The sequence below is a fragment of the Nestor notabilis genome, unplaced genomic scaffold, assembly GCF_000696875.1.
Source record: "Nestor notabilis isolate BGI_N333 unplaced genomic scaffold, ASM69687v1 scaffold5331, whole genome shotgun sequence".
Lineage (NCBI taxonomy): Eukaryota > Metazoa > Chordata > Aves > Psittaciformes > Psittacidae > Nestor > Nestor notabilis.
Window position 1 is genome coordinate 55100 of NW_009913223.1, and position 12783 is coordinate 67882.

Here is a 12783-nt window from a genome sequence, read left to right on the forward strand (position 1 = left end):
ATTTGCAATCAGCTCGCTTAGAAATGCAGCACATGCAGTTCCTCAGTGTCAATCAGACTTTTTCCCATTCTCATCTTTCTCTCGTTGTGTAGCAGTTTCCTACCTTGTGACTTGGAGGTAACACATCATAGGAATGCTTGGTTATGTCACACAGGATAAAGAACCTGCCAGACCTGTCACCTGGGCAAGAAAGGAGAAAGGGAACACAAGCCACAGAGTCTACAGCAGCCAGACATCATTCAGAAGTAAAATGGACACAGTTGGTCTTGAAACATAGTGTTTGTCTTTGACAAATCTTAGTTTTCCTTGATAAAAACACTTTTCTTGGGGGGAAAAAAAATATAGAAACTGGTTTCCAGTGAAAACACTGATGCATAATAAAAGCATTTTGATAACTCCCACTGAACAATTTTCTAATGTTTTGCCAAAGTTGCAAATCTTGTATCTAAAATCTGGTTTCTAGGTTGGTATCCAAGCACACAAACTAGTGGTCTGATTTTTCCAAAAGCATATTGAACATCCTGTGTCTCCTGTTTGTGTTGAGTGAAGTGCTGAGTGCTTGGCAATTCCAAATTACCTGGCCTGGAGCCAATCTTTTGAAATCTGAACATCTAAAATTAGGCAGCCACAGTCTGATCCATGGCCCAGTAAAGCGAACAGAAAGGATACCACTGAACTTCTGGTTCTGAGTGAGGCTAATTCACCTATCTATACTTAGAGTTAAAATTGCCTTGTTGGGGTCAGGTCAAAGTCAAGAGCAACCACTGTTTTACTTGTTGGCAGTTCCTGTGAACTCTACACAGAGTGCCTTTAACAAAGTATGTAGGATGGAAGAAGAAGCAGGGTAAGCATTGTGTCACCTTGGCAATCTTCTCCATGATCAGGCACTGTGCTGCATTCATGTCCTGTGTGCCATACATGTGCTGCAGCAGGGGTGACTGCAAAACCCAACGGCAATGGATCACTTACTAGCAATCTTTGAGCAACACACACACACTTAACAAGTGGTGCTACCACAGCATTTGCTGTCTTTCCTCAAGTTCAGGCATGAGCCCCAGCTGTCAGAGCCAGCACCGCTCCACCTAACCATATTGAGACCAGCCTCGGGCACCTCGGCACAGCCCTGCAATGCTGCCTGCTCCCTGCAGGTCCCTGGAGGGGAAGAAGACCTGTGTCAGCAGCTTGACACACCTCTAACTGCCTGCCTACAGGAAGCTGCATTTTGTAGCAGAAGCCCTTAAAACAACAGCTGGGGAACGCCCAGGAGGAGTTAGACTGCTGATTTCACAAACCCAGGGGCTGCGGCTCTTCAACCTGGCTCAAGATTTTTCAGCAGGCGACAACACCATCACAGCAACCCAGACACACTCACGCCTTGTTCTACTGAAGCTGAGTGCGGCTGCAAGGGACCCCAGGGGACTGCTGCCCTGCGCAGGGCTGGCAGCAGGGCCGGGGCGCCAGCGACTGCGACTGACCCAGGCTCGTCCCTCCAGGCGCTGCTCCAAGCACAGCCTGGCCAAAAATAGGGTCCTGGGAATCCCTGCCTAAAATCCAGCCTCAGAAAATGCAATTAATGACAATGCCTTGCTGGGACAGGGGTTCTGTTTGAAGCCCATGTCCACAGGCGTCAACAGCGTAAGTCACTCTGGGCAGAAAAGTGGCCTGAACAGCCCATTCATGTGGATGCACAGCTGTTAATCTACAGGATTTCCACTCCACAGCAATTTTAAAAGATACAAATAAAAATGCAGGTTGGAGGAACAAGCAAACCACTAGACTTGCACATCACCCTGTACCATGGTTATCAGCAGGTCTCACAGTGAACAGCAGTCAAGCCGGGAGAGGGACAAGGAGTGCAACAAAAAATGGGTTTACATGTTCTTTATTGAAGTGAAATGAGCAAGTGAAAGTAGAAGCTTCATATTCCCTTCTGCTAAGCACGTCTGTACCTCTCACACTGGTTAATACAGACGGTTACATTTCATACTGCAGTTTTATACCCTTGAGTACTTAACACTGACACCAAACAAGCTGGCATGGTGGGCAGGGGGCTACAGCATTCACAGTAACTACTGGAGTAGACAGCCAAGTCAAACAGCTCCTAAGGATCTTGCATTTTACATTTTACAGCTGGATCACTGCCGAATGAAATACTTACACCATCATAGACCCATCACAAACATTAGCACAGGCCACAGATACGAGAGAGTAAAAAAAAGATTCACAACATCCTCGACTGACTGAAAGCTACTCACAGCGGTGTGCTGTGGGTGCTACTTATCTCTGCAGACACACACTGAAATCACCTCCCACAGTTTCTGGTTGTCTTTTAGTCCTGGTAAGACTTCACAAGGAGCCACATGAGCAATACAGTAATCAGGACAATCATGAAGTTGAGGAAAAGTTCTTGTGTGGATCGCTCCATTTTTGGGGAATAATCAGGAGAAAGCAGACGTCAGCAGGTAGAGCAAAGGGAAAACTTCAGTGGCTTGCCCAGGAGCACCCTTCAGCAAAACCTTCTGGTCACAGGCTCTTTTAAGGGAAAAAGAAAAATATGTGAAGAACAGATGCATGAAGGTGGCAGGTTCAGCCGAGCTATTTATATTGCTGTAAATAACTGTTGTTTCAGCAGCTAGGAGTTAGTAAGCACAGGGGACAGTAAAAAGTAAAAGCTACGTCTGGCAGCTTATCACCTTCTTCGATTTCCAACATTTGACAAGGAGCATTCTCAGTGTCACCCCAAAATACATCACAGAGGGGTGAAAATTAGTGCAGCTTTGTGCAAGCCCTGTTTATTACTTTAAACTGATCCATATTGTACCTACAGTACTGTCTAGAGCTCTTTAAATTGCTGTATTTTTTGCATGTTTTCGTTTTAAAAAACAAACAAACAAACAAAAAAAAAACTAGGTGCAAACTATTGTAAAGAAAAACTTTTAATACTGAATTCTTTATGTTACCAGTAAAAGCACAAGGAGAACCTCAGGTTTCATTTCTGAAGAAGTTCATAAATTTTATAAGTTAATCCTATAAATGAAATAGAACTTTCTCAAGAAACTTCTGACTTTCCTGCACTTTCAAGCTGTTATAGATCTCTTACTTCAGAAATCCCATTCAAGATGTGTTCAAAAACCTTTCTCACGGTTATTGGTTTTATTTACTTCAGCATAGCAAGTTTTGAATTTTATGTGGGTTTGGAGTTCATGCAGAGAAACGAGAATAATTTATCATGAATATCATGCACTAATCCCTTCTGCATGACATGTAAATATAATAGAAACCTTTAAATAAATGAACGCTGGACAAAGAATTTCAGTCACACAACCAGAATTTCAGCAGAGAAGCCAGATTAGGCTGTAACATCTGTGGTGCAAACAGGAGAATCCCTAGGACCACACCAGCATGAAGACAGACACTTTAAATACAAACTGCTTTAGTCTGCAGATTAAACATTAAAAGCCCAGTGCATGCAGTTAAAAAATTCCTACATTCCCAAGTTGGTTTGTCATCCTCCTATGTCCCCGGACAAGAGAAAATCTGACCTAATAAGTAAGCCAAGTTTTCTTTACCTTGAGGAGGTAAATGGAGTCCAGTGATTCTGCCTCTGGACTTTGGGTGACTGCAGATACTGTTTCCCTCGAGGCTCCTGCCTATCTCCCACTTGGTCTGGATGCCCAGTCCCTGAGTGAGAACTGAAGTAGGCTGAGGGAGGAGACCAACAAGTGCATTGGCAACCCAGGTGCTGACATCACCCCCAAAATATTTTAAAAGCCCAGATTACTGGGCTGCAGGATTTGGTATGGGCTGTTCATGCAGGGGGCTCTGTAGGCTGATGTGCCTCTCTTAGTTCTTCTGAGCTGGTGCTGTGCTTAGAGCGGAGCAGTGTGCAGCACTTGGGAGACATTGGGATTTGACAGAGAATTACTTTTTGCTGGTTGGTGTCTTCCCCAGTGTGGGGAGAAGAAAAGGAAAGAGCCACTTGCAGAAGTCTGTGTGCAGAATTCAGGATCCTTAAGATGATTACCAGGGCATGGAGATCTGGCTATATATTGATCTTCTTAAGTACAGTACAGCTGTTGATCCTATATACCTATATACCACAGCTTCTGAAGTTCATATGCATTTAAAACAAAGTGAATAGGAGCAAAATATTCTTGGCGTTTGAATTCAGACTACTGAGATCCAGGATCATTTACCGGATAAAAAAGTCTGGGACAAGGAGATCTGAAAAGCACAGTCCATTGCTTTAAAGAGCCACTGACTCGACTGCATGCTCTTCTCTCACCCGTTTTCAAAGCTGATGTTAATGCTCCATCTGTCTGAGCACACAGAGGAGTGTTTCTGCCACCCTGCAGCACTTCACAGAAAGCTCACTGCTCTGTAGCCTAGATAGCTGTAATCCCCACACTACCCTATCTTTGCCCAAGGCATTGTTAGAACTTGCTACGTATGTGAACAAAAATAAATGGCTTTTTGTTTCCTTTTGTTCAATACATCTGAAAGAGAGTCCCAGCAGAGCAGACTGAACTGGGAACAGACTCTGCCAGCCTTGTGCTGCTGTGGGTTTCCCCCACTCAGAGCCTTTGCTCCAGGTGACTGATGCAAGTATTTCCACTGAAGTCAGAGGGGTCAATCCTGCAACACCGTGCTGCCAGATTAGCATGAGGATCCTGATCAGGTTTAAGTGTGTAAGGTTATCCACAGCGCTGGCCTTATTCTCCTGCCAAACACCACATGATACATAGCATGCAGATTGTTTACTGATTCTGATGCCTTTTGCACATTTATATTCGGGCATGTTGGGAGGTACCACAGCTCAGAGTATCCCAGCTCGCTGTGACAGTGCCCTTCCATCAGCTCCCACATTTCTCCCTTTGCACCAGCACTCATGTCTTGGTGTGATGTCCCCAGTGAGGGAGGCGGGCTGGAAACCAACCCGGTGGAAAACACAACAAAACAAATAGCTGTGGGTAACCAGGGGGGTGGAGGGAAGGGATATTCTCCCTTCCTGGATGATCTCCCTAAATAGTCTTCTCATGCATCACTGGAGGTAGGAGGGGGACCAGAACCACAGAAATCTTCCCTTTCATTGGCTTGTCTGCCTTGCCACTGCCCTCCTCAGCACCCGGCAGCACATTCACAAAAGCCAACGTGCTGCGTGGGAGTCCTGTCATAAAATATACAGATGAAAGAGCAAAGGCTTAACCATGCCTCATTCAGGAGTCAGATGACTAAGTAGGTTTGCAGGCTCCTACTGCGATTCATACTCTGCTGGGCTGTGCCACCAGAGCCTGTCCTCTCAAGGAAAACTTGGGCAAACCTGTCCCACACTTACAGGGGATTTGGGAAATGAAGATTCAAAGTGCTCCCCCTCAGCCTGAGGGAAGTAGGGTGTATGTCTGCCGTGAACCTGCCCTAGGCTATTCCCTTCCCTGGCATATTCTGAAGCAGAAATTTCTGGATTTCTCATGCAATGGCTAATCCACTTCACCTTGAATCACATTAATATCCACCAGGAAAAGCGTGAAACATCTGAGTGCCATTGATCTTTTAATTACTGAATGTTGCACATCAGTGCCCAAATACTCTCCTGGGGCTATGCATCTTGGAGATCTTGAGGTTTATTTCACTCTCTGCCAACAGAAAACTCAAAAAAATGTTTTTCTTTAACTGGAACCCCTCAGCTCTGGTCCCCAGGCCTGTATCTACACTTCCACACTGATGGGGAGCCCCTTCCTGCTCTGTCCCAGCCTACCTCCTTCTTCTTGGACTTTGTCCATGACAGCTAGAAAACTTCCCTTCTTCAAAGAAGGATAACAGTACTATAAATGTCATTAAGCACCACACATGGCAAACACTCTAACTCCTCTCCTAAATCCTACATGCACAGATGACTCCTTCATTTTCTTTGTGCTGAGGACCTTATAGGATGCCATGGAACAGCACACGGGATTTACAGGAATTCATTAGTGGACCAAAAAGAAGATTCGTCTAACCCAGCATACTGACTGGTGGGGAAACCTGGGGAAGCATATAGAAACATAGTGAATGTAACACGATCTTTGCCTGGATATCCTCATACTTCTGGGATTCAGCCTATTGGGACTGCTAGATTGGGACTACAGCAGGGTTGAGTTTATGACTCCCTCTTGCTTCCACTGTCAGAGTGTCCCCTCAACACAAGTGTCTGTTCCTGCAGCTGTGATGGCTCATTCTGTGAATAGTTCTACACCAGGCAACTTGTTCATAGAGGAGCTTCTCTACACAACATCCTACGTACTTTCAGCGCTACAAAAATGAAACAGCAAATTCAAATATTCCACATAGCATAGAAAGAAACTTTCCCCAACCTATCAGCAATTTGAAGGGAGCTCATTTGCTAGAACTGAGACCAACTAGCTAAAAAACAATTTTTGATTTATGGAGCTAGTTCTCAGCAACTTTAGAAGAGCCAAATTATGCTACGTTTACTTTTGATGTCATCTGACAGAACGTTCCTATATATTTTTATGGATGTATGTATGTGTGCATGGACACACAAAGACTTGTGGGGGAAAAAAAAGACTTAGCACTGAACAGAGGTCCAATCAACATGCCTGAGCTGTGGAATGTGCCTGAACTTCTGACATCCAGATGCCATAGATTTGAGTCTGCAGCTGCCAGGGGCTGAAACTTCTGCCCCACTCCAAAAACACATACTCCTGTTGTTTATGAACAAAGAGCCCAAAGACGCTAAAGGCCATATCTTTAAAAGGATGGCTTATTTAACCAAGTGATTTAGTGCTGATTAGGAAAGCAGAAAGAAGAGGAAGAGAACAAACCCAATGGTTCCACTTGAAATGCTAACCCAGAGGTTCAGATACCATGCCAAATATTTTGCTTCTTGGCACTTTTATTTTTTCTTCTTTTTCGGACAGACCTGGATGTTCTCAGCTTTCATGTGGCCTGTGCCAAATCTCCCTCTTCATGCCTCACATACTCAAACTTAAGGCTCTAGTCTATATTTAAAGTTGCTGTGACTATCTCAAGTTCTTCCCGGCCTACTAATCAAGTAGCACATAATCCTTCAAAGCCATTCTTACATAATTGGAGCGGACTGTGTTCATTTTTGCTCTCATCATTATCTTTCACACTAAGTGCAGTACATGTAGTTTTTAAATTTGCTAAGAATTGGCTCATTTTAAAGTTGGAACCTACTTTCCAGTGTAATCACATGTATCTTCTTAGAAGACCCATTTGAAGCACTAATGTCTTATCTGTGTGAACACAAGTTTGCAGCAACATACTGTACTTGTAATCACAATATGTATTTCACACATAACTATCGTATGTCCCTGTGGGAACTGAAGACAAACATCACTTAAGTCTGCTGAAAAGATCTTAAATCTGATGATTTACAGGACTTCTGAACAGACACCATCACCTGAGCAGACACCATCACCTTAACAGACACCATCACTCCACAAAAAGCTGAAGATCTACAAAGGAGCCTGAATATCACCACATTGTCCATAGCAGGATCCTATGTGCCAGGGAGGTGTGAGGCCCATGGGTCTCAGAACAATGGCTGCATGACTACAGCACAGAACCCCCCACAGAACCAGCCAGCATAGGCTCCCTTAAAAGAGCTAGTGAGGGAAAACCAGGCACTCAATGCACGCAAGTCATCTGCCTGTTGTAGATATCTGCTGTTGAGACAGTGTCCCTAAACACCACAGCTCATACTGACTACCCCCAAAGGGAGCTCTGGGGGCTAGGAAGGCTGGACTCTGCCAGACGGCAGAGGTCTATATTTTTAGCATATGAACCTACCTGAGTTCTCAAGAACAGGATTCACACCAGCCTCAGGGTGAGTAGGTAGTTGATAGAGGATACTACAGGGCAAAACAAGTCTTAAATGCTGTCATCATTTCATAGAATCACAGAACGGTTTGGGTTGGAAGGGACCTCTGGAGATCATCTAGTCCCACTCCCCTGCCAAAACAGGGCCACAGGAACACATCCAGGTGGGTTTTGAATAACTCCAGAAAGGGAGACTCCACCACCCTCCTGAAGGTACCTGGGAGGCAAGTACCTTTTCTGCAGCTGCAGAGACGCCAAAATTCACTTAGACATAGGTGACTTTAGCCTCCTCTTTGAGTTAAGACTTATAGCCTTGTATTTTGAAAGCTAAATGGGCTGGCTCTGTTGAGTTCTTTCCACAATGCAAGGAATAGAGCTTTTCATGCCCCAGAGCCAAGAGTGTATGACATCCTTACCCAGAGATACCATGTATTATTGCTATGTAAAACTGCCTATCCAGCAAATCAGGAGAGTCCGACAGACAGTTCATATGTCGTTTACATTAGCATCAGCATGTCCTTTGGGGCTTACTGAAGCACAAAACAAAATTAAAGGTCCCAAAATTAGCAGGGACATCAGATCAGAGAAGCAAAGGAGAAATAATTAGATATTCAGAGCACCCAGTCACAAAAGTAGCTACTAACTGCATTTGCATACATGTCACCATCTACAGCAAGCTAGATGCTTTGAACAAATCCTCAGATGCCACAGGCATCAATTTTTCAAACCACAGCAAACTATACCTCCATTTCCCCAGCAGGACCATGTTGATAAACACACACGGGATGTGAAGATTTGGATTCAGATCTTTCTCCCTCAGGGAAGACCTGAAAAGGTCTGCACAGCAACAGAGCTGGTCTTTCAGGTCTTAGGGACCTTCAGTTATAAAAGATGTAAGGACATATGGATAGTGTCTCCAGGATGAGATGTCAGCAAAGTAAGGATCTTAAGGACTTATATTTTCTGTGTGGAGAGCAGAAATAGAACATCTTGCCCCATATTGTTGATGTTTGCTGATCACCAATCCCCACCCTAAAAATCACTGACACTGGTGATTTCAAGACTTTCAAATTTTAATGATCACAGCACTCTCTCTTATAATCTTTCATTCAAGTACAGCTTTGCTTCACTTGTTAGTGAGGCCAATCCTCAAAAGGAATACAATAGAGAATGGGTGGCAGGCAGGGAATCATCACTATTTTTTGGTGTCTGATGGGTGGGATTATCTCTTCCAATATCAGTATCACACTGCAGTCAGTGGGGAGAAAGAGTCCTCCAACTGACAATTCATATGACAAAAGATAGACATTTACAGCTCTCTGGAAGGTACTGAGATTTTTTATCTCCACCATCATGCAAGATGAATATGACCAGAAAAGTCCAGGATAACACAGAAAAATGTTTCAGAGAAGATTACAATAACCAAAGTATGGGCCGCAAGTCCCATGAACATTTACAATTGTTAACAGGTCACGGTCCCTTCTTCTCTGTCAGAGTTCATTTATTTTTTGACTTGTTCTTATCATATATTTATTATGCTTATTTTATTGTTTTTATTTTTAGTTTTATTAATTTTAGACTTCACAACAAGCCTAGTGTCAGAAGATACTCCTCTGATTTCTATACAACTGTTTCAACCGAACAAAAGCTGCAGTACTATGAGCCAAACTACAAACCAATGTGGCAATGCAGTTAGACCAGTAAAAAAGCTACATGCAACCCTGGACACAATGGGGGAAAAAGACAACTTGAAATTACTTGTAAGGCACCACAAAGGAGAGAAGGATAAAGAGAGGGACGCCTCAATTTTAGTCTCTAATAGCTGGCTCCAAACTACTTTAAATGTCAGGTCAAGAGTAAAGAAAACATCGATTCACCTGCAACAGCAGTGACACAGTCACCCCACAGACAATTAAGATAGTGAATAGCATTTAGGAGATTAAATAGCAGACGTGAAATAATGCAGAAATGCTGTAGAAAGTTTGCCAAAATCAATGTATTTTACATCTTAGCTGGCACATGCTCCCACTTGGTCTGAATTGAGCTGAATTCTGGAACACAGCCTTCATCTTTCACCGGGAAGGCACTAAAAGGCATTTCTCCCAGTGTTGCTAAACATCAGACCCTGCAGTTAATGAGTTTCTCCTGCAAGATAACTAAAAGCTAGTAGGGGATTCACAGCTATGTGGTGAGATATGCTCTCACCCCACTCCCTTGTCTAGCCAGTGTTAGCCGAAACTATGGAGAGGCTTTTGAGCTTAACCCTCTGTAAAGCTAATTTCAGCAATCAGGGTCAAGATCACAGAGATGCAGATTACTGTGGCCACACTCTTCCACACTGTTAGAGCTTAGAATGTGCTGCTGGATGGAGCTGCCATTTGGGCAGATAGAACAGGCATGTACAAGATAAATGCCTGTGACTATGGGCCCCTGTGCCAGCAACATCTTCATGGGCAGAGCAGGCATGGCCTTTGCCACATCAATAGGAGTTCCTTATTGTGATGGATGTCATTTCTGGGCTTTATGCTTGAACCAGAACACTTCTCCCCACAGATACAAAGCATTAAGGGAACAGAGAAAAAAATCTAGTCAGCAGTTGTTCAAAGAAAAAACAATCTGCGAACTAGTAGAGAAATACCTGACTGATGGTGAAAGCTGAAGTAAAACACATTCAAATAGGAAACACAATCAGTCTTCTTTTAACTCATTTCTGAATGGTGGAGGAAGTTTCTACTGGTGGTGGAGGAAAGTCTTTGGTGCAGCAGGGTCAGAAGCATAGGCAGAGAAGTGCAGCTTTCTGTACTCAGGCCTTGATGTTCCACGCTCTTGCATCAAGACTGATCGATGCCCTTGTAGCTATCGATGTGCTGAAAATCTCCAGCAAAGGGTCCAGCCACTCTGGAACAGGAATGGACACAAAGCAATAAGGGTGTCTGTGAACTTACAGCCTGTTGGTTGCAGTCTGATAACTGGTTCTATAAGCAAAGACAGGGCGCTCATCTCTGTAAAAAAGGGGTGAGTTACTGTGAAGTTATTCCTGAGTAGGTGTTTGTCCAAGAGCTGCCACTGATGCCAGGCAGGTTCTCCCCTTACTCTATCCCAGAGTGAGATGTCTGTGTGCTCACAGCCTGGCTTAGTCCTCTTACATGAAAAGAAGTGAGTCTTTAATAAACTATGTCCTGGCACCACGTAGAAATACAATTTTTATCTCTGTGAACAACCATATCAGCACTACCGCTATGCGAGAAGCTTTTAGCTCTATCTCATACAGCTGTTGTGTGAGTTCTTGAAACTCCAGAGTCATTTATAAGGCAGCCTGTAAATATTCCCTGCAAGGAAGGTTTGCCTTCAGTTACTAGGTAGCCACCAGCTGTTGTGCCAACACAGCCTGGTGCTTTCAGCTGACTGCTTGTGTGCTTTTACAAGGCTATGGGCCTAAGAACCTACTCCTGAAAGCTCACAGCCCAGCTATGCGGCAACATAAAGCCATGCAGCTGCTTGCCTGTGTGGATACCCTTACCCCAGGTGCAGTGTGTGGTTCCTCCTCCTCTGTGGGAGAAGAGGTGTCCTTGCCCATGGCAGGGGGGTTGGAACTAGGTAATCTTAAGGTCCTTTCCAGCCTAAACCATTCTATGATTCTACGGTTATGGAATAAATGAGAAGTCAGACATAGATACTCTCAACAACCCAGATTCTTGCTCCAGGCAACCAAATGCAGCTGAGCTTTAGGGACTAACCTAGGAAAAAAAGTCTGAACAGCCAAATTGTGGAACAGCCCAAACGAGCACTCTCAGCCTGGCTTTTCCCAGTGCTTCTTTCCTCTTGCTTGGTTGCTCATTATAATTAGCCATTTGGAAGTTTGCTAGATATGTTTGTCTGGGGCTTTTTGAAAGACAAGTGTTAAGAGTGAACAACATTTAACAGGACTACTGGCCAGTAATGTACTGGGAGCAAAGTCTTTTAATGACAGATAGCTACAACACTAAGGTTAAGCTTCCACTTTTGTTTGTGATGAATATTCCTTGCCCCCTTCTTGTCTTAGTAATCACAATTTGTGAGTCACTGATGAACAGGTAAGTCCATTTTTTGCTTTCTACAAAATCAATTAACACATCTTGGCATGAGCAGATGGAGGCTTCATTACCTCAGACAGATAGCAGTAAGTGAGCAGTACAGAGACACCTACATTAATGCCTGCAGACTTGAGTGATACGGCTAAGGGAAAAAACAAGGACATTGACTCCCTGCTCAGCTATCATACCTTTCTTTGGGAGGATCATATCCTTTGCTAACACATTATAATTCATTCCCTTCTCTGAAACAGAAAACTACTTGTTTTGCCCTTCGAGGGCTTGATTAGGCATCCACTAATATCAGACCTGGGTACTACCATACTAGCTGTCAGCATGACTTTGGATCAGGCCATGGGCATGCAGCAGTGAGCAGCTGACCTGCCAGCACACAGTCGGTGTTTACAGCAACTGGAGCCAGACACCCCATTTCAACTCCACCCTTGGGTGTGCTGCTTGGTGCTATCATTTTGCACTGTGCAAATGCTTCCACAGGTGGTTACAAGATGCTCTGCTTGAAAGTGCTGTGTTGAAAGCGTTGGCTGAATGCACCTCTGGCTTCTGCCCCTCTGAAGTCTATTCCAGTTCTTCTTGACTGCAAGAGGTGTTATCTGCCATCTTTCAGACCTTTTGTGGATCATGGGAGACACTTTCCAGATAGGAGGTCTGGCTAAACTGGCAGCAAATGTGAATTCCTACTTATTGTAACTCTTCCCTGCAAGAGGGGGTCAGGGATGCAGGTCAGTACACTCTTTGGTTTAACTTGACGAGTTTATCAAAATCAGTACTTTGCCCATAGGACCTAGCAACCATCTGACACCTAACAGACTGCTCAGGCTGAATGACATGACATTGACCTGTGTCAACCCTG

The 12783-nt window shown here is 44.1% G+C and overlaps 1 protein-coding gene across 1 annotated transcript; it reads right to left on the reverse strand.

Annotated features, from left to right (window-relative positions):
• Nucleotides 1-2329: 2329 nt before the first annotated feature.
• Nucleotides 2330-2425, reverse strand: SLN (sarcolipin). The gene has a single exon (XM_010023091.1). The coding sequence runs from the start codon at nt 2423-2425 to the stop codon at nt 2330-2332; it is 96 nt and encodes a 31-aa protein (XP_010021393.1).
• Between the last annotated feature and the right edge of the window lie 10358 nt (nt 2426-12783).